This window comes from Castor canadensis, chromosome 11 (genome assembly GCF_047511655.1).
Source record: "Castor canadensis chromosome 11, mCasCan1.hap1v2, whole genome shotgun sequence".
NCBI lineage: Eukaryota > Metazoa > Chordata > Mammalia > Rodentia > Castoridae > Castor > Castor canadensis.
In genome coordinates, this window is record NC_133396.1 from 52,947,961 (window position 1) to 52,975,924 (window position 27,964).

At 39.8% G+C, this 27,964-nt stretch overlaps 1 protein-coding gene, 1 long non-coding RNA gene and 1 other non-coding gene across 5 annotated transcripts; 1 reads left to right on the forward strand and 2 right to left on the reverse strand.

Moving 5' to 3' along the window:
• On the forward strand, positions 1 to 20,821 carry Tvp23b (trans-golgi network vesicle protein 23 homolog B). 3 transcript variants are annotated; one of them, XM_020173113.2, is made up of 7 exons: positions 1 to 204; positions 5,230 to 5,312; positions 7,767 to 7,911; positions 12,363 to 12,452; positions 13,793 to 13,924; positions 17,821 to 17,949; positions 19,543 to 20,821. In XM_020173113.2, the coding sequence occupies exons 1-7, from the start codon at positions 193 to 195 to the stop codon at positions 19,567 to 19,569; spliced, it is 618 nt and encodes a 205-aa protein (XP_020028702.1). In that variant the 5' UTR covers positions 1 to 192; the 3' UTR covers positions 19,570 to 20,821. The 3 variants fall into 3 exon arrangements, with proteins under 3 accessions (XP_020028702.1, XP_020028708.1, XP_073902901.1); XM_020173119.2 differs by lacking the exon at positions 1 to 204 and adding an exon at positions 372 to 725; XM_074046800.1 differs by lacking the exon at positions 1 to 204 and adding an exon at positions 372 to 719.
• LOC141413820 (uncharacterized) lies at positions 5,658 to 25,980 on the reverse strand. Its single transcript, XR_012438744.1, has 3 exons — positions 25,712 to 25,980; positions 6,802 to 6,855; positions 5,658 to 6,100 (listed from the first exon to the last, which is right to left on the reverse strand). It is a non-coding gene; the product is annotated as an uncharacterized lncRNA (long non-coding RNA).
• On the reverse strand, positions 5,963 to 6,098 carry LOC141414461 (small nucleolar RNA SNORA43). The gene has a single exon (XR_012439489.1). It is a non-coding gene; the product is annotated as a small nucleolar RNA SNORA43 (small nucleolar RNA).
• Positions 25,981 to 27,964: the final 1,984 nt, after the last annotated feature.

Consider the following 27,964-nt stretch of genomic DNA (forward strand, 5'->3'; position numbering starts at 1 on the left):
TTTCAACTCCGCGGAACTGCTCCTCACGGGAGACTCCTCCAAGCGGAAGTGTGTCGGGGAAGTAGAGCCAGGCTAGGGCTAGTGTACTGGCCGCTCCTGGCCTGTGGTGACGAGCCTGCGTCAGTTGCAGACCGGACTTGGCGGCTGCTGCGCTGACGTGGCTCCCGGAAGTGGGGCTGGCGCAGGGCCGCCATGTTGCCGCAGGTGAGGGTAATGGGCTCCGGGAGAGGGCAGCGGCGCTTTGGCGCTGGGCCTGCCAGGATCGTGGGGCAAGAGCGGGGCGTCCCCGCCCACTGCCGGAGCTCGAGGAAGAGCGAGGTGGACGGTGGGAGTGGAGGGCCGTTGTCCCCAGAGGGCTTCTGGGCGCTCCGGGGGCGTCGGTGGAGGGTTGACCCTTGAAGGCGCTGGGCACCGCGAGCTCGGGGCTGCGGAGAAGCCGGTTGTCCACAAACGCCGGGCGCCGGCGGGGGCCGTGCTGGGCCGCCGGTGCGCTCGGGTGTGAGGTTGGGGTGGTTCCCCCCTCCCTGCCCCACCGGTCGTGCTCGGGCGGGGTGACGGGGAACCCTCAGCGCGCCTCTCAGCTGCTGGTGGCCTGATTCGGGGTGCGCGGCCGTCCTGTAGGGATGGGAAACCCCGCCGGCGCCGGGCCCTCAACTTGCTGTTCCCACACCAACACCGATGACGTTGTCACGTTTGAGCTGGTTTTCATGTAGCGATTAGTAAGGGTAATTTCATTTCTTCTTTAAAAGAGTCATTTACTGTCGATTGTGAATTTTCTATTCGATTATCTTGTGATGTTTTATTTCATTTCATTATTAACCTACTGAGGGGTTGCTATGACTCAGACACTGATCTAGGTCCAGGAATAGGACTGAACAGTACAGACAGATTTCTTGCCCTGCATTGTCAGGGTTGCTGGAGGTTTCGAGGATTTGGGACTGCAAAGGACATGAGTAGGGGAGACATGCATGATAAGTTACATAACCAGGTATTTTTTGGTCGTAATGGTAAAGACAGGGTGGTGAAACAGCAAGTATCTGAGGATGGGGCAACTAGTATTTATAGTCAGAAAAGACCACTGCGAGGAGGTGATCAGACTGGAGAAAATCCACTGGTGGCTTAAACTCAGCTCTGAATGTGCATCCAGGCTGAGGCTGGAGGAAGACACAGCTGTGCCAACTGGTTTGTGACCATGTGACCGTATATAGTCATAGTATTCCCTCCCCTGCTTCCCACCTTCCTAGACAACTTGTTCAAAGTTCTGAAATCGTCAACATTTCCTCTCTTCTGTCAACTGATAACCTTGCTTCTTGTTTCACTGAGACATAGAAGCCATTGGAAAGGAATTTCTGTACCATCGGCCTACCGGCTTGCATCTCTGCCCATAACCACTCATATATTCTTTTATTATAATCAGACTGCCTGCTCCATTCTTAAGTACCCCCTCCATGCACTGGCTTCAGTTCCTCCTTGCCTACTAGAAAGCATTGTTTGGGCAGTGCTGTTTCTTGAACTGCCCGGTGGTTTTTTTTTTTTTTTGTCCTTTTGAAAAGATTGTCCATATCAGCATATAAATATGCTTTACTTTTTCCTATCTTAGGGAATAACTCCACCCCACAGCTGTTGCCCCATTCTTTGCTCCTTGAAAGACCGGTCCATACTTGGTCCTAATTCTTCTATTCTGTTTTTTATCAGTTCTAGTCAGTGTTTTCCTCATTCCCCCCTGCTGTTCTGAAGCTACTCTTATTAAGGTCACTGATGACCTGTTAAACATACTATAGTCATTCTTGGCTTTCATCTTATTTGTGATCAGCGGTTGACACAGTTGATGGATGCTTCTGATGGATGCTCCGGAAAACACGTCATGGAACTTCCAGGACACCACTGTATCCTGGGTCACCTTCCACTCCCTAGAACTTCCATCTTGGTCACCACTTTTCTAATCTCTAAATCTATTGGAGTATCCAGAGTCTGACTTCAGCATCTTTATCCTTTTAGCTGCATAGGACAAAAACTTTGGAATTTTCTTTGACTCCTTTTCTCTTGCCGCCACATTTAATTGGCTAATCCTGTCAGCTCTGTTTTAAAACATGTTCAGGCTCAGTCCACTTTTCATCATTTCCACTGCACTTACCCTAGACCAATCCATTGGTTTTGGCTGCATTATTGGAGTATCTCCTAACCAGCTTTGTGCCTTTGTTTCTCCCCTACCCTGTAGATGCTTTGCCAGGATTTTCTTGTGCATCAGAATGTGTCAGCTCTATGTTCAGAACACTACCTCTCTCGTTTTTTAAGGGTTTTTATACGACCATCTTAAACAATATGTTCAAACCAAAGTTTTGATTTTGCCCCCAAATCTGTTGTGCTCATAGTCTTCTCTGTCTTAGTAAGTGCAACTCCAAGAGTGCAAAAGTATTCCTCTTTAAAAAATCATTTTATGTCTGAACCTCTTGTACTAGTGCTTGGCACTTAGTAGGAGTTCAGTCTTTACTGAGTAAATGAGAAAAATCTATTTTTTCAAAGAGCAAGGTAAAAGAGAAAACTGTTCTAGGTAGAATGATCCACAAGTGCAAAGGACCCAATGTGGCAAAGTTTGGCAAGTTTAAGGCCAATCTGGCAGGAGCTTAGTTTCCTGTTGCTGCTGTAGCAAATTACCATAAGCTTAGTGTTATGAAACAAATTTATTATTTTATAGTTCTAGCAGTCAGAAGTTCAAATTAAGACTTAAGGGTCTGAAATCTGGCAGGTCTTTACTCCTGGATGCTTTAGGAATAGTCTGTTTTTGCCTATTCTAGATTCTTGAAACTGCCTGCATTCCTTCCCTATGCTAGTTGTCCCTTTCTCTGGCTTCAAGCCATCAGCATAGCATATTCAAATGCTTGTCTCATCATCTCCTGTGTTGTCCCTCTTTTATTATTTTTTGGCTGTACTGGGGTTTGAACTGAGCGCTTCACATGTTGTAGGCAGATGCTCTACCACTACTTTGAGCCCCTCCACCAGCCTTCCTGTGGCCCTCCTTAAAGGTTCATTGTGATTACATGTGGGTAATTTAAAGTTTCCCCATCTCAAGACCTTAATTAAACCACAGTTGTAGAAATTTTTTTTTTGGCCAAGTAATTTAACCTATTTACAGGTTCTCAGGTTTAGAACCTGGATGGCTGTACCTTTGACAGAAGTGAGAGGAGGTGTTAGAGATGAGTAGGGTCACATCCTGATAGGTCATCATAAGGAGTCTGTTTTTCAGAGTTCTATGAATTTTCAGTAGGGAAATGATAGGCTCTGCTGGATGAAGACTAGACCGTTGGATCAAGAATAGAGGCCTCTGTTTTTTATTCCACAGCATCATACAATGGCTGTGTATATTGATCACCTGGGGAACTTTAAAAATCCATATGCTAGGCTGGGAGTGTAACTCAGTAGTAGAGCACTTGTCTACTACGTGTAAGGCCCTGGGTTTGAGCCCCAGCATTGGAAAAAAACAAAAACCAAAAATCAGATGGTCAGGCCATACCTTGGAGCAATTATGTTTCAACTTCTGGAGGTGGTACTCAGATTATCAGTTTGTTGTTAGTTTTTTTAAGCATTCCAGTAGTCAAGGTTGAGAACCACTGACCACAGACCTGAATCCATTTTATCTTTTCCAGCTTTAACTTCTCTGATTCTCCCATCCTTCTCTTACTATATGGGCTGCTTGGCCATTCTCAACATATCTTTGTGAATTCCTCCACTGTGCTTTTGAAAACATCTAGTTAGAGAGACTAGGGTAAGCAGGAGGCCTGTGTGCACTGTCAAGGCCTGGCTGATAAACTTTCAGGAAGCTTCTCCAGAGCCCTCTAGTAAAAATACTTATCCTTCTGCCCTTTACTCCCATTTACACTTATATTTCTTCTAGTATTCCCTGCAATTGCCTCTCTTGTTTATTCTTTCACACCTTCAGCAAATAATGTTGACCGAGTGTTCTGCTAGACCCTATGACTTACTGCAATGGAGGAAGTCCTTGTTCTGCAGCTAAGTCTAGATGGAGGTAGGAGGGAGAAGTCTTGCAATAAGAATATCCTGTGAAAACTGAAATGGAGATTTGTTCAAGTGCTGTGGACATGGGGATTTCTCAGCTGTTTCAGTGTTTGAGCTGAAACTTTGTCGTTTGCTTAATGGTGAGTTAGGTAGGTGGTGGGAAAGGAAAGAGCTGAGTGGAGAAAACATGTGAAAGACAGAAAGATGGGAGAGACCATGTAGTAACAGCATTGCTGCAGTGTGCAGTGGGAGGGAGTGTCAGGCAAAGTAGGGATCACATCATGTAACTTACGCTTTATGTGAAGGAGTTATTTTACCCTGTTCATGGAGGAGCACCATTGAAAATCTGAACAAGGTAGTGACATGGTGTGATTTTCATAGTGGATAGTTATTCTATGAGTAATGTAAATGAGAGCGAGGCTGAAGTAGAGAAGAGGTGACACCAGAAATAAAGACAGGTAGGCTGTGGTGGGGGGAGGGAGGCACAATGAGCAGGGTTTCTGTGGTTGGGGCTGAGGGGGAATTAAAATGGGTTGATGTGTGAGCCACTCTTAGAAGCCTGTAAAAGAAAGGAGTGCCATGGAAATGTAGAAAATAGAAGGGGAGATGCAGGGATTTTCAAATCTTCAAGTGGCACTTGAAGAATTTTTATAAGCTGATTAGGAAGACCCAATAGAAACATCTAGAAGGTGTAAGTAAAGGGGAAAGTGATGGAACAAACCCCCTGAGGACACATGATAAAAAGGGAGTCCAAGCTCAAATTGTTGGTTTAGGTTTGGGTAAGAAGAGAAGAAAGCATTGTGAGAAGGAGTCATGGAAACAAGGATACAGTCAGATAGTTTTGTGAGGGAGCCAAAAACATTGAGTTTATCCCTAATAACTTCAGTTTTCTCTGTGACTTGGGAGAGAGCAGCTGAGAGTAGATGTCAGTTTGCAGGTGCCTTTTCTGCACCCCAGTGTTTTCTCACAGGGCTTAGCAGCCCAAGGGCCAGGGAGTGGGGAGACAGGTGATTTTTGGGTTACTTACGGTATTTGTCAGATGATTGGAGTTGGGGAAGAGAATCTGCACATGCCCTTTTCCTAGCTTATGAATTCCTGGTGGCTGTGACCTTGTCATAGTTTAATCTTCCATTTTGATGAGTGCAGCCTTGCATGTAGTAGGCATATGAATACTGAATTTCGTTTTGCTTCATGGATATTTAATTTTCCTACTAGGACAGTAATGATGACACTGAAGACGTTTCACTGTTTGATGCAGAAGAGGAGACAACTAATAGACCAAAAAAATCCAGAATCAGGTATGAGGATAAATTAGATGTCATCTTAGTAGCAGTCTGTTCTGTCCATACGTTGGTGGTAGCTGATGAGATTTGTTTTAGAGTTTTTGTTGCTATGAAAAAATATCTGACAAAACAAAGGAGGAAAAATTATTTTGGCCTATGGTTTCAAAGGTTTTGGTCCATGGTCACTTGGCTCTGTTTTTGGGGCCTGTACTACGGGAGTACATCATGGTGGAAAAGTGTAGTGGAGGAAAGCTTTTCACCATGGCAGCCAGGAAGCAGAGAAAAATACAGTAGGGGACCAAGGCAATACATTGCCCCAAGGACATGCCTCCAGTTTCTTCCAACTGGCCCTACCTCCTAAAGTTTCCCCCAAATAGTATTACCTATGCTTCAACACATGAGCCTGTGGGGAACATCTCATATTCAAACTTTAACAGGATTCAAGGTAGAGTATTTGTAGTGTGGTTGTGAATTGTCTGTTGCTTGCCTGATTTAGTATGAGGCAAAGGAAATGAGAATAATTGACATAGAGCATTTTATTCTATACTGCGTTTTCAAATCAGCAAATCTGGTTATATGAACATGGGTGTTGAATTTCTATAGATGCATTACATTCGATTTAGTGTGCAAATTTCAGAGTTACACTGTTCCCCCTCCCCCTGATGAAATGTCAGGCTATAAACCATTCTTAGTGCTCACTGGCTTCTTAATGCTGAGTGTAGAAATAGCACTTGCTTTTCGCCCCAGGTCACAGGCACAGCAGAGTGGCCATGCCTTTGGTGCTGGTAGGTTCAGGACAGCATCTGCAGAGCAGCCAAAGTTAAATCTTGTATAAATAACATGAAATTACCGAACCAAACACTGCTAAATTTAGTTCTGTCTAGAGAAATTCACTTAACAAAATAAAATTCTGCCTGAATCTTGAAAAAATATTTTGCTAAGTGGACAGTACCAATTACCAAAGATCAAATATTGTGCTGTTTTATTTATACAAGAGGTCTAGAATAGGAAATCTGTAGGCACAAAGGATTGTTGGTTGCTTAGGGCTAAAGGGGTTGTGGGCAAATGAGAAATGATTGCCAGTGGGCAGAGTTTCTTTTTGGAGTGATGAAAAATAAAATTGATTGTGGCAATGGTTATATAACTCTATGAATATATTAAAAACTATTAAATTGTACCCTTAAATAGGTAAGTTGAGTTGGGCACCTGTGGCTTACACCTGTAATCATAGCTACTCAGGAGGTAGAGATCAGAAGGATCTCAGTTTGAAGCCAGCATGGGCAAATAGTTCATGAGACTTTATCTTGAAAATACCCAATGCAAAAAAAGTCTGGCAGAGTAGTTGAAGCAGTAGAGTGCATGCCTAGCCAGCGTGAAGCCCTGAGTTCAAACCCCAGTAGACCCAGAAAAAAAAAAAAAATAGGTGAATTTTATGGTATTTGAATCATATCTCAGTAAAGCTATTAAAAAACAAAAACTAAGGCCAGGGCATAGTGGCTCATACCTTTAATGCCAGCAACTCGGGACAGATTGGAAGGATCTTGGTTTGAGGCCTGCCCTGGTTAAAAAAAAAAAAAAAAGTTAGTGATGGGCAGCCCCCTTTGGGACCCCCTCCCCCAACTCTGGGGGTTCTGCTCTCCCACTTTACACACTTTTCTATCTCAGTAAACTCTCCTGCTTTACTCACACGCAAAAAAAGTTAGTGAGACTCCACCTCAACCAGTAAGCCAGGCATTGTGGCCTGTACCTGTCATTCCAGGTACATGGGAGGTGTAGGTAGGAGGATCGTGGTCTAAGCTGCCTGGGCAAAAAATGTGAAACTTTATCCAAAAAATAACTAAAGTAAAAAGGGCTTGGGGCATGGCTCAAGTAATCAAGCACCTGCCTAGTAAGCCTAAGGCCTGGAGTTCAAACTCCAATGTTGCCCAAAGAAGCAAACAAAAACCAAAAATCAGGTTTGTAATTCTGAGTTCAAAGTCAGTCTAGGCTACATAGTGAGACCCTCTGGAGAGGGGACAGAAACAGCAAAGTACCTGAAGGTGACTTTGCCTTAATCCCTGAATGGCTTGAAATAAATTCTCTCTCTCTCTCCTTTTTTTTTTTGGTGCTACTGGGGTTTGAACTCAGTCTCACGCCTGCTAAGCAGGCACTTTAACACTTGAGCCACACGATTTCTTTTGGCATGATTTGATAGTCCAAGATAAAGTTCATCATATGTTTTGTGAAAGTTTTTGTTCAATGAGGAGTTAAAGTCGTGTTTACATAGTATATTTTCTGCGACAACAGGGCCTACTTAAGTAGGGGGACTTAAGAAAAAAAGGAGAGGTAAGCAATTTGCTTCTTCAAGTCATCTCTTTTATTTTGACAGAACTACATAGTTCTGCCATAGCTAAAATGTTTTTCATTTACATCTGTCAGTTCTTATAGTAAAATGTAATCACATTTCTTTTATTATGCTTTGGTTTTCAGACATCCAGTGGCTTCATTTTTCCATTTGTTCTTTCGAGTCAGTGCCATTGTAGTCTATCTTCTCTGTGAATTGCTCAGCAGCAGCTTTATTGCCTGCATGGTGACAATTATCTTGTTATTGTCATGTGACTTTTGGGCAGTGAAGGTAGGTTCAGTTGTTTTTATTTTATAATTGTGTTTGATATAAGTTTGAGCAATGTGTAAACAATAAAAAAAAATGAGACTTAGCAATTTGGTTTGATAATTATCTTTTTGTTACTTCAGGCCTTATCTGTGTTAAAGTGCTGGATCTATCTGATCACATGCAGGTTGTTACACTCATGAATTGTCTGTGTCATATGTCAAGCTGTTAATGTTCCTAGCAGCCATAGACCCCACATACTGCTTCTAATCCTTATCACTGGTTTTACTTCAGGGTCATTTGCAAGTGTGCTGTGTATAATTTCTAATAAAACTCCATATACTTTGTCCATAAATAGTGCCTATGGGTATTCTATGGCATTTTTTTCTCAACCGGGGGCAAGTTTGCCCTCTCCCCTCCCCAAACACACACATGGGATATTTATCAATGTGTGACAGCTGGTGGGGGCAGGGGACATGCATTCAGTGAGTACAGGCCAGGTATGCTATTAAACATCTTAAGGTGTACAGGACAGCCCCTACAAAGAATTACCCAGCTCAAAATGTCCGTTGTGTCAAGGTTAAGAAACCCTGCTGTAGAGGGATAGGAAGCATTTTAAGAAGTGGTCTCAAAGTCAAAGCCAATGATGGGTAGATAGATACATAGACAGATGAATACGTATGTATTGGAATATAATGAGTATACACGCAGGGTGATAGGTAGTTAGGTATTCTCTGTAAACTTTTACTTTTCTATGTGTTTGAAATTTTTCATAGTAAAATCATGGGAAAAAAATCAAAGGCAAAAAAAAAAAAATTAAATTTTGCAATCTAAGAGGCAGTATACTGATAGACCAAAAAGAAAATTCTTACAGATATCAGTAGGGGTTAGCTTACTGGTGGCCAGTTTCCATAGGCCACGTAATGTGAGAAGGAAGATTTCAGAGGTCTGTTTTCTTTAGGTTTTTCTTTTGTGTACTCTTCCTTGTGACTTTCATTTCTTTTAATTTCTTCTGTTGCGTATGCTCTAAAATGTTTACTGTATCTTGTCACAGATTTGTTTCCATGAATGTTTCTCTTTGTTATTCATGCTATTATTTGTTCAGCTAAATAGAACAAAGCCTTCTTGTGACTTTCCAAACTTGCAGGTTTATTCCTTACCCAAAAGGCTCAGGACCAGAAGTGTTTCAAATTTCAGAGTTGTTTGGATTTGGGAATATTTGCATGGATTTTGCATGTTGGCCATTCCTAGTCTGGAAATGTGAAATATGAAACATTCAAAATCTGAAACTAGTTGAACACTATGTCAGTAGAGGACAGAGAAATTCAGATTTTGCATTTTTAGATCAGAGATGTTCAACCCATAGTTACAGCCTTTAGGGTTATACCAAATAGTACATTTTCTGATAGGGTATTTTTTTTAAACAAGGACTTAAAAAATGCCATGCATTTATCCTGGGCAGAATTCCTTATAGCTATCCAAATGATTGCGATATGAAGCAAAATTAAGAAGTTAAGAACAGAGAATTATTAAATGGACTTAGGAAGGGGGTTAGGCAGGGTTCTGAAACTAGTTGAAATAGAGGTATGTTACAATCATAAATCTTAATGCAGCTAGAATTGAAAAGAGAGAATAAATATTTAATTTTTTTAAAAGAGAGACAATCTTTTTGTAAACCCTCGTGTGGTATTAATGAAGTCTAAGAAAAGGTGAAGAAGGGTGAATAGTTTGGAGAATATTTTTAAATGTTACAGCTTTTTTATTATTTTGGTATTTTTTTGTTGTCTTGTTATGGGAAATTACAAGCTGAAATACAGGACACTGAGGCAGTTACACAGGAAGCAGCAATTTATTGTGCCAGCACAGACTCAGTGGACTCATGTCCAAAGGCCATGCCCCGAGAACAAAGGGGTCTCACCTTATATATCTATCCTTGCAAGCAGGTTACAGAAACAAAAAGCAAGGTCTAATCCATGTCTGGTTATATTCAATTCTATAGGCTACTTTACCCTAGTGCTACGTAATGTTCCCTCCTCTTTCCACCCCCAATGTTACGTGACCCTCTCCACATTCAGATTTCTTAGTTTTTATCTCTCTGCTATGCCATCCCTACCTCCCTGCTACTTTATCAGAACTCAGGCCTAATCTGTTTTCTTCTGCTCCTCCTCCTTACTACAATTCCTGTTTGACAAATAGAGTAAAAAGGTTAAATAATGCTTTTAAAATTTTAATGGCAACTATTAGTAAAATTTAAAAGAAGTTGTGTGTATTCTATAACATTGGAGAAGATAGGAGTAACAAAAATAGTTCATACAGCAAAAGAAGGAAAACAAAGAAGTGTCAGGGAAGCCCATGTGCAAGGTGATGGAAGTGATAGAAAGTTTGTTACAATAGTAAATGTAATTTGATTAAATTCCCATTGTAAATATAAAAATTCTGAGTTTGGGTCAAAAATAAAGTCTAACTAAAATAATGACATTAGAGAAAATAAAAGAAAGCAAAGATAATATTAGACCAATCCAGAAAAAACCAAACAAAACTTGGCATTATGATATTATTATTAGACAAAATAGAAATAAGGTTAAAAAACAAAGTAAAACAAAAAGTTCATTTTATGAATCACAGCGGAAATCAGAGAATTAAGTTTTATCAAACTATATTGTGAAAGACAGTAGAAGTACAAGGAGAAAATGGGAAAAACATTATTGTGATAGCAGTCTAATGAATCAGTCTTTGATGGATCAAAATGTTATACTCTCTCTACAACAAAATTAGAGATAAGGGCAAAATAGTTTCTGCTGGGTATTGAGGGGGGGAGCGGGAGGGGGTGGAGTGGGTGGTAAGGGAGGGGGTGGGGTCAGGGGGGAGAAATAAACCAAGCCTTGTATGCACATATGAATAATAAAAGAAAAATGAAAAAAAAAAATAATAAAGAATCTGAAAGAAATAATTAACAGGGCCAATTAGTAGCAGTATTTAGAACTTTCGATGTGCAGATATAATACCTTTTTGTTTGTGCTTGGGGAGAGTTTCCATAAATTGATTAAAATCACAGTGAAGAAAATCCAAATAAATTACCCATGGGTTTCTCATTTGTAAGTTCTGCATCTATGTATTCAGTTAACTGTGGATTGAAATTATCTGAGAAAAGAAAATTGCATCAGTACTAAGCATGTACAGACTTTTTTTCTTGTCATTATTCCCTAAAGAATATAGTATAACAGTTGTTTGCATAGCATTTACTTTGTATGAGCTGATTTAAAGTAAATAGGATGTGTATAGCTTCTATGCAAATATATGCTGTTTTACATAAAGGATTTGAGCATCTGCTGATTTTGGTATATGGAGAACATAGACTGTATAATTTAAAATATTAGAAAGGTAAATTTGTGTTTAGTAATGTGTACTTCTTATGATCACATTAATAGTATGATTTAGCAGCAGGTCTAATAACTACTTTCAAAGCAGTGATGAGCATAAACAATGGTTTTGGGATATCTGCAACAAGTGGAATACAAGATGAAAAATACCTGGGTCTTACTGTGATGAGATCACGGGTTTTGGTTAATTCTACCTAAATTCATGGCTTATTGTCTACATTCATGAGTTAAACCTGTGCTAAATGTCAGCTAGAAGGTAATGAAAGTAAATTTTTCCCTGTCCGAGTTGACAGACCTCTGAATCCCTGAATCTGTTAGTAGATAACACTAATTAAACACCCCATGTATAATTAATTCCCATTTGTCCATGGTTTCATTCTAAATGTTGATTCGTGAGGAAGTCATTCTGTGATACCCAGACAAGATCAAATGGCCCTGTTATACTCTTAAAAGTCTTGAAGTATACTATACTTTTTATTGATAGCACTTACCACAGTTGGTAATGGTACATTTGAGCATTGGTTGACCTCCTTTCTCCCCACAACACTTATTGACCCCCAGATCTAGCTTTCCATCTAGGTTTATGCTCACAGGTCTATTAGTCATCATTTTTTTAACAATGTCTTATAGGTGCGCAGGAAATGTTTACTAAATAAATATTATGAAAATTGTCAAAATAACTTGTTACATTAATAAACAGAAAGAGAACGTGGTACATTCGAGGGACTGAATGAAGTCCAGTGCCTATAACCATTTGTAAGATGTATGACTTTAAAATATATGTAGCTGTATAGTCAGGATATGTGGGAAAAGGTAGGTCACAGTGACCGAAGAGTAAGGGGAAAAATAGGAAATTGGAGAAAGGACAAGTTTTCATGAGGGAAAAGATAGAGGAGAAAGTTTATAGACTGTTGTGTACCCTAAAAGCCCCATGCCTGCTGATCATGCCAGAGCCATTTTGTTTAATCTTGCCAGATTGCAGCGGTTTTTGTTGGCTAATATAGAGGTAAAGATGAAGAATTCTATGAAATGGTACATTAAGATACGACTTTATAATGCTTTAAAAATGTGTCCGATTATGTTAATCTTTTCCAGAATGTTACAGGTAGACTAATGGTTGGCCTACGTTGGTGGAATCATATTGATGAGGATGGAAAGAGCCACTGGGTGTTTGAGTCCAGAAAGGTAACTGCCGTCTTCTTTTTTAAATACCGTAATCTGATAAACTATGTGTAGATCATGTTTAAATGTTTAAGGATGAAGTACTCAAGATCAAAAGCACTACTCCAAGTCAGTTACCATGTCATTACTAAACCCTATGGCTTTCTAATACTTAATACATTTTTCTGACTGGTTCAGACTGGAAACACATAAAGAACAGAGTCCTCTGAGAGAGGACAGCATGCTAAGCTGCCTACTGGGTTGCTGATAGAAGATCTCTTTCTGTTGGCCCCAACTTTGTCACCTTGTCAAGTATCACCATAGATCCTTCTATGCCCAGCAGATAACTGCTTCCAGTTTTTTCTCCTGTCTTTGTTCCCATGGTCATCTTCCACTTGTGGGCAGAAAAAAAGAGTTCCATCTGGATAGAAAATCTGAATGATCAACATATTTTTTAAGTATGTGCCCTCAAGAGTCCTGGAGAGTCCTTGTTTATTTTGGATTAGCCTACTTTATAGTAAATATTCCATTTCCCAGTGGAAATCAGTTTGGGAGATAGAGGACCAGAATCTTGGAAATAGTACCAATTAAATTGTTTGCCTTCTGCTTGAAAGGGCCTCGACAAGTAATACTGCTCAGAAAGTAGTAACTGTGCCAGTGAACCTTTATTTCTTTTCTTTTTTTTGCAGTATTGGGGCTTTAACTCAGAGCCTACACCTTCAGCCACTCCACCAGCCTTTTTTTCGTGAAGGGTTTTTTGAGATAGGGTCTTGTGGAACTATTTGCCCAGGCTGGCTTCGAACCTCGAGCCTCCTGATCTCTGCCTCCTGAGTAGCTAGGATTACAAGGATGAGCCATGGCACCCATCTTTATTTCTTAATATTGTAAAATCTACCTTGGAAACAACTCACCACCCTTGTAAATTCTGGGGTTTACTGGGTATTGTCGTAAGTCCCTTGATTCCCTTTTTCCCCCACTCTGGACACTGACTTGACCTTTAGAATGACTGTAACCTTGATTTCCTTAATCCTCACCCAAAAAAGTGCCATGCAAAGCTTCATGAATAAATAGTACATGTGCAAGAAGAATCGAGTGGATCCTACCAAAGAGCAATCTTTCCTATTTCGGGTCATGGCATAAACTATCCATTCTGCCCTAAAAATGCAAAATTCTTGAACTGAAGCAAAATCATTCACTAAGATTACAGTAGGCATGGAGCCACTAATTTGATTTTTGGTTCTAATTTGGGACTTGGATTATCTATATTAATCTTTGAATTTGAGGGTAATGTAGGTTTATTTAAAATGTTAGACTGATAAATCTCACGATAGTAATGAATGAATTTATTTTACTTATTTTTGTAGGCAACGTCTCAAGATAATAAAACTGTTTCAGAGGCTGAATCAAGAATCTTTTGGTTAGGACTTATTGCCTGTCCAGTACTATGGGTGATATTTGCCTTTAGTGCTCTCTTCTCCTTCAGAGTAAAGTGGTTGGTGAGTATCAGTGCAGTGTCAGTGGTTGGTGAGTAGTTGAAAGGTCTGCTAGGTAATTATAATTAGTAGCTGTCTGTACTCTTAGCATTAGGGACCTATCCTGAATAGACAGCTTCATCTCATGTGTCCCAAGTTCTGCTTCTCAGCTCCCCTGTTCTCTAAGAACAGGAAATTTCCATGCTACTAGTTCTTATTACAGAGTGGTCTTTCCTGAAAATGTAGGGTAGTAACCTTATCTGGTTATCTGGTTACTGGTTGCTGTAGAATAGATCACCCCAAAACTTAGTGGCTTAGAACAACAACATTTTACCTTGCCATTTCTGTGTGTAGGGATTTTGGTAGGGCTCTGCTGGAGAGTCTGGCTTCGGGTCTTGAGTAGTTGCAGTCAGACTGTGGTAGGAGTGGCTGGGGGACTGCAAGACATTTCCTCATCATGAGCTCCAGCATCCTCTCCACATGGCTTAGTTTGGGCCTCTCCACAGTGTGGTAGCCTTATAGCAGTTGGACTGCTTACATAGAAGGTCAGTGCTCTCCTTGGGGTGGTCCAGGTCCCAAGCTGAATTCTTTCACAGTCTAGCCTAAGGCCTCAATATATCACGGTTGCCATCCACCCACATTCCAGGGAATGGAAATTAGGCTCCATCTATTGATGAGGGGTGTAAGAAGGATCTAGAAAAGGGTGTGAAACGGAAAATATTGTTGCTACCATCTTTGGAAGAACAGTTCATGGAAACTGTGAGTCTTGTTCCGCTGACAGGTTACCTTAGTTCTGTTTTTTTCTCCCAGTTTTTAGTATTTCCTGTCCCTGTTATATAGGTTTGCTTTTCTTTGTGCACATACATTGTTATTTTCCTTCTTAGATTTGGAAGCTCTATTGTTTATTTTTGAGTTATTCTAGTAGTTATTATTTATATACTCATAACTCTCTTTTGTGAATTAGGACATTTATTCAGTATTTCTGAATTTCCTGTTGTGAAAGATGGGAAAATTAACATTATGGTTTCTCCTACTTCCAGATTTTTATTCGTTATAGTTTTCTTTTAGTTCTTCTAATATACTTAGACCTGTTTATCGACTTATAGACTATCTAGAAAAGGATGCAAATAAACACCCCTATGTTCCTTTCCTTCCTATCTTTTTTCCTTTTTTTTGTTTTTTTGTTTGTTCCGGTGTTATTTTTGTCAAGGTTTAGAACAATTGTCCTTTAAAGTAATATTTTTTTTACTGATTGATCTTTCAAGTCTTTTTTTTTTTTATCCTGATGGTACTGAGGTTTGAACTTAGGGCCTTCTGCTTACCAGGCAAGTGCCTATACACTCAGTCCCATTGATTGATCTTTGATCTATTTTTCCAATGCATCAATATCAGGGCCTACCACCAGGTCTTTTATTGCAGCTTCTCCTTTTATGACTAGGTTCTTCTTCAAAAAATAACTTATAAGTTTACTTTCCTTTGACTCTCTCATGTTTAAGATTATGAGCCTGTAGACTATTATATTTGAATGATGACTTGGGTAGGTTACTTTTTTTTTGTGGTGCTGGGGATCAAACCCAGGGCCTGTGCATTCTAAGCAGGTGCTCTACCACTGAACTACATCTCCAACCCAAGTTTTATTTTTTGAAATAGGATGTTGCTATGTAGCTCAAATTGGCCTTGAACTTGCTATGCATCCTAGGCTGGCCTGGAACTCTGGATACTTCCGTGTCTGCCTCCTGAGTACTGAGATCTGGGATTACAAGAATGTGCTACCACACCTGGCTTCTGTCATTTTTTTATATTGAATATTCTAGAGAAATCTGAGGCTAGGCTTATCTAATCTCTAAGTGAATAAGTGAATCATTTTCCTCCCTGAAAAATTCTTTTTTTTTCCCTTGAGGTTTTAAAATGTCATAACCAGAATGTGTCTGTTTTTATCCTGTATCAAGTTTTTTGGGACACTTGTACACTTCTAACATGCAGAGACAGGTTTTGCTTTGAATCAGGAAAATCAGTTTCTGTTAAATCTTTGAATTTATTTCCATTCTGTTTTTTTATCCACTGTCTTCTAATTGCTTTAATCTTTCATCTTTTTCTTTTTTATTAATTAATTCAGCAAGTACTTTTAGTTCACTGTGTATCAAAGCTGTTCTGGTCTTCTGCTTCTCTCTTAGCCATGTGGTAGCAATCATTAGTGTATTTCCCCTTGCAAATTATGGGTAGATTGGCACCAACTGACTCTTTTTTTTCCATTACCACCAGTTCTTTTTTGTTTATTGACTTCATCCTTTTGAAAAACAACAACCACCAAAAACAAAACAAAACAAAAAAAAACTTTTTTGCTGTCTGTATCTTAAAGGGAGGAAAATCTTCATTTCTGACTTCACTATGCCTTCTTCTACCAGAAGTCAAATGTCTTAACTTAATCTATTTTAAACTTTGTTGTCATTGAATAAAATTGATTCCTCACCAGGACCTATGCCCAGTGAATTCAGATTCCCTTTAGCATCTTGACACATACATACTCAGGAGCACCCCAATCTGAGAAGTTTGGGATGGTAAAGGAGATTTACTGGAGCAAGAATACAGTTTTATGTTTACTTAGGTAACTAGCAACCTTCTATAATACTTATGTATTTATTTCCTTGAAATACAAGTTTAGAATAGAAAATACCAGCTGTCTCTTTTACTAGGAATTTGAACCAGTTCCTTAGTTAAAACATTTAAAAACCTTTCGCCTTCTTACAGTTAGTTATCCAGCTTGTTAAGGGTGAAAGAAAATAAGTTGAGATTGGAAAAGGACATTCTGTTTAGCTGCTTTCCTTTTCACAAATGTAAATATTTCCTGAATAATACTTGCAATAATAGAATGGTTGGTGAGCTGTTCATTGTACAAAGGGGTTGGCAGACAATGGCTTATAGGCCAAATACAGCCCAACACCTGATTTGTACATCATTATTGGAACAGAGCCTTGCCCATTTGTTTAAATGTTGTCTGTGACTGCTTTGGGGATAGAATGACAGAACTAAGTCGTTGGAACAGAGATAGACCCATGAAGCCTAAAATATTTATTTGGTTCTTTACAGAAAATCTTTGTTGATGTTCTAGAATATTTAACCTTGGAACCTCTTCACATTGTCCTAATTAATTAAAATTTCAAGACTGAGCTTGTTGGTTATTTTCAGTGCTCAGTGATCTTAATAGGGTCCACCTGTAGGATCTCTGATGCGGCTACAAGGAATAAGCAGCTCTGCAGAAGTGTTGTTCCTCTTCCATCCACAAATCCCTGTGGATTGCTACTGTTGGGCATTGGGCCTAGAATCTCATTTTCCAGAAGCCAGTTGTCACATACACATTACCATGGAGCTGTGATTCACTTCTGCTTGCTCTCAGTTTTTTCAACTTGATCTTCCTCTTGACTGCTTCTTTGTAATTCTTGGGGGTTTTTTTTGGTGATAATGGGGTTTGAATTCAGGGCCTTGTGCTTGCTAGGCTGCTACTGTACCACTTGAACTACTCCACTAACTCTCTTTTATAATTCTTTTAGGAATAATTAACATTTGAGCCTTTCTGCATCTCACTTGCTTTGCCTTATATTTTATAAACCCATTGGAAACAGAGAGCATGTTCTCTACCCACCATCTCACATGTCCCTCACCCAGAGTTAACTAGCATGGTGATGGTGCCTGGCAGATGCAGCAATTGTGTTCACTAAATCCTTGGATGGATGACTTAGTGTTGTATGCAGGGCACATGTCAGATAGGTCTGTTTTGGTGAAGTAAGGAGTCTCATTGGCACAACCCCTTCCTTGTAGCTTCATTTTTCCTTTTCTTCCTCATAGCCATCTCCTTGTTCACTTATACCATAAAGAAAGGTCAGTTTTAGTTCAGTAAATTGATTATTTTTCCCCTCTTCCAGGCTGTGGTTATCATGGGTGTGGTGTTACAAGGTGCCAACCTGTACGGTTACATCAGGTGTAAAGTGGGCAGCAGGAAGAATTTAACTAGCATGGCTACCTCGTATCTTGGAAAGCAGTTTCTAAGACAAGTAAGTTTTCCAGGTGTGATTGATAACTAATGTAATGATTTCTAACTCTTAGAGTTTAATTTTTATGGGATGTTTAAGTTTTTTTTTTAAAGCTACGTCATGATTTAAATATGAGATGATAGTAAAGGTATTTTACTTGCCCTTTGAAGGCTTTTAGGACATTTCAGAAATTCGTCATTGATGTCCTAAAAGTATTTTAAAAGAGAAATAAACTATCGTCGATAATAACTATTTCTTTTAAATTACCTAAGTTCATTTGCTTCCCATTAATTATGGTGGCTTTGCTCTTGAAGAGTGCATATTGCATGGCTTTAGGGTTTATAGCAGGAACAAGTTGAAACAAGACCTTATCATTAAGGATTGTTTTGAATACTCAGATGTTCTTTCCCTCCCTAGAACGTAAAGGTTTTATTGCAGCTCCCCAGTATGAAGGTTTAAATCAGTTTTGAATGGGATAAGTGGAGTAGTTATAGGTAAACAGTTACTGGTTAAACCTCTTGGGAAAATTGATCAGATTTTTGTGGGGGGGGGGTGAGGGGAAGGGGTTGGTGACTTAAAACAGGGTCTCTCTATGTTGCCCAGGCTGGCCTCAAACTCATGATCCTCTGCCTCAGCCTTCTGAGTGCTGGGATTACCTACTGTGGGCCACCACACCTGACCACCTGGCTTAATAGGTCTTCATGTGAGCAATGCCTCATCTTTGTTTAGAGCAGTAGGTTGGACAAGGAGTGTTATAGAACAGTTGTTCTCAAACTCTTAACATGTTTCACAATCACCCAGAAAGCACAAAATTTCTATGTTCCCTACCCCTGAGATTTCTTATTCAGATCTGGGGGTGGGGCATAATTAGCATTCTAACAAGTTTCTGGTCCCAGGTTTACACTTTAGATAACCAAAGCCCTAGGGCTGGCACAGTGGCTGAAGCAGGAGAGCTCCTGCTTTGCAAGTATGAGGCCCTGAGTTCAAACCCCAGTCCTGCCAAAAAAAAAAAAAAAAAAAAAAAGTATAATCTAGATAACCAAAGCCCTGAGAGATTAAGTGATCTACTCAAGAATAAAAAGCTGATAGGTGGTACAAAGCTAGGATTTGAACCCAGCCCTCTACACTAGAAATATTTTGGTTTTTTTCCATTCTACTACACAGTTTCTCCTGATAGAAAATAAGATGTAGAGACTTTTGCATGGACCTAGTATACCTTTGCTCTTACTTTAGGGTAATAGTTATGTATGTGCTTATTAGATTTTTTTCCCTTAGGGTTATTAATTTTGCTAAAGATGAGAGGAACCTAGAATACAGGTGAAATTGAACCCAGAGCTTGGCATAACATGGGTAGGGCCGGTGGCTTATGTAATTCCCAGTGATGCTCTGTTTGCTCTGTTTAGTGTAACAAGCTGGACATCTGAGTAGATGTGGTATCCAAGGATTTAATTCTCTGATGTGTCAACTTTTTAACATAATTGGGTGTTGGATATAAAATAATATAGTAGTTAACTCTGCTTACACATGAAATGTTTGCCTAGCTCTAGTGCTCTGAAGTCTGTGGTATATGAAGTGAAATAACTGAATATTAAGGAGTTTTTTTCTCTGTTGCAGAGCACTGGAAGTGATCAGACTTCCTGAAGAGAGAAAGCTTATGTGTTCCATTATATGGGGGAACAACCGAAGAGATTCTTGACTCTGAATGGTTTAGAGTTCAGTCTATCAAAGTGGAGTTTTGGGTTTGTTTTTTCACTTAAAAACTTTATTGTTTTCACATTGTTTCTATTTTCTTTATACCAGTTGGGGTTGGAAAGTATGGTATCACTAGAAACATTGTCAGAATTTATTGATCTGTATATACACACATTGTTATGTAATATCTGTATTCCAAATTAGTATGTTCATTTACATTTGTAACAGATCTTTGTATTTTGGTGCATAGAACATAGGATGTTCTTAGTCTGTCTCAGAGCTCTATGTGTTTACATACTATTTCTAGATTGTTTTCAGAAGTAAGTTTTGATTGCATTGTGAGTAAGCACTTTGATTTATATATGAATTAGAAAAAATGGTTAGTTTTTAATATAGGTGAAATTGCCTATCTCAGACATATGCAAGCAAATGAACACAAAATTGGGGCCAGCAGTTATCATTTTTTTAAAGATTTTTTTTCCTTTTTGAAATAGGGTCTATTATGTAGCCCAGGCTGGCCTCAAACTTGTGAACCTCCTGCTTCAGCCTCCCAAGTGCTGGGATTACAGGCATGTACCATCACGCCTTGCTAAAATTTTGTTTTTGTTTTTATTTTGTAACACATAATTTACTTAACATCTGATTAATAGAAATGAAATCTTCATAGTTATATTTAAGGGATACTAGGGATTGCTGCTGTTCTGTTTATTTTTTGGAAAAGATAGCTAGAGTTTACTTTGGAACTGCCTGGAAGCTCTTCAGTGGTTTGGACTAATAAAATCTTTTACCACTAAAAGGGTGTTATTCCTAAGTCATAATGAGAATAATCATTTAAATACTTGAGATAATAAATGTCTAAAGGACATTTTTTATGAATATTTTCTTTCTATAATGGGGTTATTATAAAACATAATTTATATTAATGGTATTTCTTAAAACAAAGCAATATATGTAACTATAAACCAATCTATAAGCTTGCAGGCAGCTCTGAATTCTGTTCAGAAGCCCTTTAATTCTGAATTCTGTTTACTTCTGAATTCTGTTCAGAAGTCCTTTAATTAGCAGGTTAAGTTATCAATGTAAATTTGTGTATTGTTAAAATATTTTTAAAGATTTTTTGTTTAATTGATTGTCTTTATTGGAGTTGTATGTTGGAAGGTGCATAACTTTATATTTGTATAAAACTCTACAAAGCATTTTATATGTGTGGTCTCATTTAACCCTCATGACAAATACATGACTATAGATGGTAAAACCAACCTTCAGACTATTGAGTGAAGTGCCCAAGGAAACATGCCTTACAGGATCATCTGTGGGATACAAAGCAGGACTTAATTGCTATTTTTAAAGGAAATATTTGTGTCTAAATGTCAAGTGCATGTTTGCCATTTTACTTATATTCAAGTGTTATTCTATTGAGTGAGAAAAGCTGATATTGTACTATAGACATATTTTGTTTTGTTTTGGGTGGGATAGGGTTTGAATTCAGGGCCTCACACTTGCTAGGCAGGTGCTCTACAACTTGAACCACTCCACCAGGCCAAGACGTGTTTTTATTTAATTTGAAAGCTCTACCCTAAATCTTTAGAGTTGGGAGTTGTAACAAGATATGCTGGTATATTTCTTTGGGTAATGGTTATTTGAACCTGTAATCCTAAACCAAGTATGAGTTTAATTTTGGACTGTGCATGTGGCGGTATCTATCATTTATCCCCCAATATTCATTTCTCCTTCTTTAGGTTTCCCATCATTGGTTGGGACCTGGCAACCTGCAGTAAATATAACTTTTCCCAGACATTATCACTGCATCTTGTTGTGGCCATGTGACTAAGATCTGGCCAATAGATACACTTTTAGGGAAAAGGGTGGGAGGCATCCCTATCCCCTCCTTTTTCTCTTCTGCTGGCTGAAATGTTGACATGCTAGCTGGAGCTGGAGCTGGGGCAGCCATCTTGGACTATAAGGTGGGGCCTCATTTTGTGGATAGTAGAGAAATGAGGTACAGATTGAATCTCATCTGGTGGGCACAGTGTTTTGGGAGGGGATGAGGAGGGACAGACTCAGGGTATTTCATTAGCTTGGCAGATGTTCTACTACTTGAGTCATGCCTCCGGTTATTTTTGCTCTGGTTAATTTGGAGCTAGGGGCTCACTTTTTGCCCAGGACCACAATCCTCCTATTATAAGCTTCCTGCCATCCTTGGGATGACAGGCACACACTGCTATGCCCAACTTGGCATAACAGCCTTAAACTACCCATCTGAACGTTTAAGTGAGAGAGAAGCAAGTTTCTATCTTGTTTAAGTGTTATTATTCTGAGTTTTCTGTTGCTCATAGCTGAACTGAATTTTCATTTTGGGGGTGGGACAGAACTGAGATTTTAACTCAGGGCACTCTACTACTTGAACCATGCTCCCACCCCTTTTTGCTTTAATTTGTTTTTAGAGGGGTCTCATGCTTTTCCCTGGGTAGGCCCCAGCTCATGATCCTGTCTCCGCCTCACATATGGCTGGGATTGCAAGCATGTGCCACCCTGCCTGGCTTGTTTTTGAGAAATGGTCTTGCTAACTTTTTGCCCTGGCTGCCTCAAACTGAGGTCCTCCTGTCTCTCCCAAGTAGCTGCTATTTATAGTCATATACCACCACACCTGGCCCCAGCCTTGCTGAAAAAAATTTTTTTTTCAGTACTGGGGTTTGAACTCAGATCTACACCTTGAGCCACTCCACCAGCCCTTTTTCATGATGGCTTTTTTCAAGACAGGGTCTTAAGAACTATTCACTCAGGCTAGCTTAACTGTTCATCCAGGCTGGCTTCAAATTACAGTCTTCCTAACGTCTGCCTCCTCAGTAGCTAGGATTACAGGTGTGAGCCACCGGCACCCAACCTTTCTGAATTCTTATCAATACAATCCACATTGAGCAGAAGCTGTAATTGTTTCTGTTGGTGCACTATTTGAGATGTATTAATTTTGGTAAGGATGCACTTACTATTTGGCCTTCTCTCAGTAGTGATCAAATGGCTCCTGTAAGCAGCCTACTGTTTCAGATGCTGTTGCATGAAAATTCACCCCAAAACACAGTGGTGTAAAAGCAGGAATTTGGATCCCTGTGGGGACAGCCTCTCTGCTGAATGGTATCTGGGGCTCAGCTGGAAAAACTTGAAGTCTGGGCTTGACAAGATGGCTAAGACAGGAAACACCTGGGGTGTATTTGGCCATAGGTCCAGAGGTTGAGCAGCTGTCATCTGGGGCTTCAGCCAGGCTGAAGACACCTGCATTGTAACTTCTTTTTTTCTCCATAGGGTTCCTGTGGCCTCCTTCACAACCTGGTACTGAGAGAACAGAGCCTCCAAGAGAGAAGTGCTTGGCATATTTATGACTAGCCTCAATTCACAATATGTCTTGTCTATCACATTCTGTTAGACAAAGTAGTCATTTCAGTCCACCCAGGTTCAAAGGTTGGGTGCATAGACCACCCCTTTGACTCATGTCTAAGTAAATAGGTAAGGGTGTGTGTATAGAGATGAAGACACATAATTCATCAATTACACCATAGTGTAGGTGCTGTGCTCCTTTTAAGTCTGTGTGCTCTTAGAGCTTATTAAAGCTCTTTTATGTATCATCTCATTTGCTTCTCCCCATAACCTCTAGAGAGAGGAAGGACCATTATGTACCATGTAACTTCATGAACGACTAAGACTGAGAGAAGTAAAACCCACCAAAGGTTGTGTGTAGTAGAGTCATGCCCACTAAAGTATTCCATTTGTTCTATATTTCCTGCTCCCTTAGTTACTTGAGGCCATGTGGTTAGCTATGGCCAATAAAATGTAAGTGAAAGTGACTGTTCATTTCTGGATAAAGAAGGTGAAGCTCTGATGTGAGCTCTGAAGCTCTGTGTTTTGTCCCTTTAAGGCAATCAAGTGACCATGCTGGAACCTCAAGTCAGCTGGGGTGTTGGATGACTTGTAGAACAGTCTCTGCCTGTTCCACTTGGACATACTGTGTCAATGAGAAGTAAACTTTGCTGTATTAAGTCACTTGACTTCCTGGCTAATGGGTTAATATCACATTGCAGATGTAACATAATGTAACAACCTATTCTGACTTCTACCATTTCAGAGCTGATGAGTGATGCTCAGAAACTCTCTAAAGACCCAGTTCAGTGATCTTTCCATTGCTCCATGCTGCTTCCTGTTGCAAAGAAAGAAGTTGGATTCCTTGTCTCTTAGTGCAGAGTCCCCAGTTCTGGTAAATGGGTGAAGGTGACCAGGCGAAAACTGTTATTAAAGAGTCCACACCCCATCTACCCGAAACGGAGTCTTCTCATCTGCAGCTATGTTGCCACTCATGAATGTGGTCACTATGTCACTATGTCTTAGTATGTTTATATGAAATCTCATCTTTACATGCTTTTTGCTTTTTTTTGACTAGGCAGGTGCTCAACCATTGGGACTTTCTGATAGCTCACAGCTATATTTTTCTTAAGTTCATTGGATGGCAAGGAGGTACTGATATATTCAAATCTAATTTTTTTTGGCAGTACTGGGGTTTGAACTCAGGGCCTCACAGTTGCTAGGCAGGCAGTCTACTGCCTGAGCCATGCCGTCAGCCCCACTTGAACTTTTTGAATAGGATCTCATGTTTATGTCCTGGCTGGCCTGGACCGTGATCCTCCTGTTCACCATGTGGCTGGGATGACAGGCACTACCATCACTCTAGCTTATCAATGGTTAGGTGAGGTCTTGTTACTTTTTTTGCCTGGGTTGGCCTCAAAGCATGATCCTTTCAATCTCAGCCTCAGGGGTAGCTAACATTACAGGTGTGAGCCACCACACTCAGCTTTTGAATGCTTCTAAGTTTAAAAAGGGGTGAGAGGGGAACCACATGTGAAATCAAACTAAATATATTTGCAGGCCAAATTCAGCTGTGCTAACTTTTGCCATAGTGTAATTATTTTCAAACTCATTGAACTTTTTTTTTCTTTCTAATTAAGTCTTATGCCGAAGCTTCATATCAGTAATAAAGCAGAGCTGATCCAGTGGAAGCAGGATTGGAGGTTCTGGAAGCACCTACTCAGCCCCTCCCCCACACCAATTTCCAAGGAGGCTCCTGAGCCTGTTTTGAGAACCGCTGCTAAGGAAGTGGAACCAGAGCCTTCTCCTGGCTTTGAAGAATGCATTCTAAGATGTATGCAAGTCACACTTTTCACTTAAAAATTAAACCCAAGTAATAATCGTGTTGTGGTGAGAAGCAGGAAATACTCCTTAAAGCATTTATATTGTCATTTGAATAAGAAAGGAAGAGGCGTAGCATTTCCTCAAGAAGTTATAAGGTAGTGCCAGGAAAGACTACAATCTCATACAGAATTTCTTCCCTGCTATGATTAATTTAGAAGAAAAAAAAAGGCACTTGTGGTAAGGAAATCAAATGGTATGGAAGAAAAGCAATGTAGTCTCATCCACCCTCCGTCCTGTTCCCTGGAAGCAAATGTCTTAGTCACTTTTACTTTATATTTTTGGAGTAGCTGCTTCCACATCACTAAGTACTGCACACAGTGTATCTTGGTCTACCAGCTTTACATTAACTTTTGGCTTCCTGTTATCAAAAGTAAAGGTTGAATTCAAATCCCTCCCTACATACAGGTGGGTGTTTTTTTGTTCAGTCAGTTGTTAATTATTGCAGATTTTATACAAACCTTATTTACTTCATCATTTGTATGTTGTACCTGTCGATTTCCTCTTAACTACTTTCCTCTGCTAGGAATTAAGTTCAACTGCAAATAACAGAAAATCCTGCACATAACAGTATCTTAAACCAAAAAGGGCATGTGTGCTTTTCCATAAAGGAAGTCTGGAAGTAGGCAATTGCTGGTGTTAGGCAGCTACTTAACTCCATGGAGAACCCAGATATTCCACCTTCCTTATCGAGCTGGCTTTTGTCCCATGCTTGTTTCGTGGCCACAAGATCACTGTCACAGCTGAAGATGACACTTGTTTTTAAGGAAGGAAGATGGGCATTACAGTCACATCCAAGAAAAAAACTCTCAGAAATCACAATCACATCCTATTAGAATATAAAACATTTTCCACTTACCTTGAGTAAGCGGAAACATTCTGTTGTATAAGCATTCAGACATTATGCCTTCCCCCAAAACTGTTTTCCAAGAATTGTTCCATCCTCACACCATTCTTAGGATGCAGGAGCTGTTGTACTTAGCAATGGAATCATGAAGTGCTTGTGTAGATTCAGGCAGAACTGGGTTGTGGATCCAGCTCTGCATTCTGGTTGAGTCGCTTCCGTTTTTACAAATGAGGCAAGAGGTTGAGAGGCAGAAGTATGAATCCCTAAGGCTGCTTCTTTCTGGGGGATGGGAGTCCATGAGGACTGAATGAGGGTCATTAAGTAAAATGTTCAGTGTAGTCCCAAGCCCATTGTAAGCACTCCATAATGTAGCTTAATCAGAATGGAAAGACAAGTTCCTTAGCTTGTTAAAGGAACAGTGAGGAAACCCCCGCTTGAGTGGCTCCATTCAAGTTTGCATCTAGTATGTGGCATGGAGGATGCAAATGGAGCCACACAATTAATTATGGGAAAGATCGCAAATTTTAGTTTTTAAATGTTGCTTAGAACAAGTTATAAATGATTTTTTAAAAAAACTATGGACAAAATTAACAGTGTTCAAGCAATTTATGAATCAGTCAACCCTCAGAATGAGAAGAGGTTCAGAGAGCTCTGTTCTGCACCATGGGCACTAAGCTTAGGCAGAAAAAGGCTGAAGAAAGCAAAATGAAGAGCCCATTGGGTGTTTCAAAGTTACTTTCTTTGTAAAGGTTAAAACAGGAAGCTTTCTTATCATGCTGTTTTTACAGGGATTTGGCTATGTCCTGCCTCTCCTGATTTCTTGGATAGCTAAATTTTAGCTTGGTGGTATAGAACTTTAGCATGAGTTACTCCATTTTGGTTTGATCTTTTGGGGCCTAGTACAGGATTTCAGTCTAAATCAGTGGTCCCCTGTAAAAGACTTATTTAACACAGATCCTAAGATTATGAGCTGTTAATTTCTAATCTGTTTTATAGTTGAAACACATCCTGTTCTTTGTTCTTCAGGTAGTTATTGAAATCAACCAATGCTATATGGATCCGTGCTCCTATTTTTAAGCATTTCTTTTAGGATGTTGCCTTTCTCTGAAGGTTCTGTTCCCTCCCTTTTTTTTTTTTTGTAACTTGCACATCATTCACTAGATGGCAGTACATCAAATCAATGTATAATGTAAATGAAGCAGCCAATTTACATGAAAAATTATGGTTTTCTTATTAACCTGCAAATAGTGAGTTAAATCCATTTCTCCCATTGTGCAATTAATTAAAATAATTTACTGAATGACTAAATACAGTAATAAAGCACTTGCTCAAATAAGTTCACTAAAATACCTACAAGTGTGGCAGTCATCAAGATAGGTACTGCAGACAAGAACTCTGTGTGGTTTGTCTTCCTTCCTGATCTTGTCAAATTCTCCCCCTGCTCCCCGCTCCATTTAATAAGTGAGAAAACAGACTGGGGGAATCAGTGGCTTTCCCAGGATCATATAAGTGGAAAGGTGAAGCAAGGAGAAGAAGATGAGCATAAATTTAAAATATGCTGGGTTTGGAGCCAGTAGGACACAACAAAGTAGCAGAATGCAATGGAAACCTGGAACTCAGCTATAGGATTGGGCCAAAGTTATAAATGTAGCAAGTATCCCTGTAGTGCAGAATTGAAATGTAACAATGTGTGGTTGTCTATGGCAAAAATGTTAAAGAACAAGCAGCTAAAGTGTAATTGCCAAGGAGCTCTCCATATATGGCAGAGGGTTGGGTCACACACTAGACATGTTTGTGGTGAAGTCCTGGCTTCCTACTAGCTGTGTGTCCAACGCAGTAACCCCCTCCAATAAGCTGGTGAGGGAGGTGTTATTTCCACTTTGTAGATGGGAAAATGAAGGCTTAGAGAATGTAGAAATTGACCCTAGGACACAGTGCATCTAAGTATAGGATAGATCCAAGATTCAAATTTGAGCCATCTGTCTTAGGCTTACTCTGCTAAGCACTACTGTTAGAAATAAATTTGGGATATTAGGGTGTCACGAGAGAGACGACATAATTCAGAAGTCAATAGGCAAGGCAAAATTTACTTTTGCAGGAGAGTCTGACTAGCAAGCACACCAGGCGGGAAATCTGTTCAGGTTTTATCTCTAACGCAATGCTGCCTCTCTCCTGGATTGGGCAGGTTTCAGGTTCACAGCCTATGCGGTTGGCGAATTACAAAGGGGAGTCAGGGAAAGTGGCCTGGAGACATGAAGTTCAAAA

Coding starts and splice junctions, on each gene's coding strand:
- Tvp23b (XM_020173113.2), top strand. Junction 7,912..12,362: donor GTGACTTTTGGGCAGTGAAG/GTAGGTTCAGTT, acceptor AATCTTTTCCAG/AATGTTACAGGTAGACTAAT. Junction 12,453..13,792: donor GGGTGTTTGAGTCCAGAAAG/GTAACTGCCGTC, acceptor TTATTTTTGTAG/GCAACGTCTCAAGATAATAA.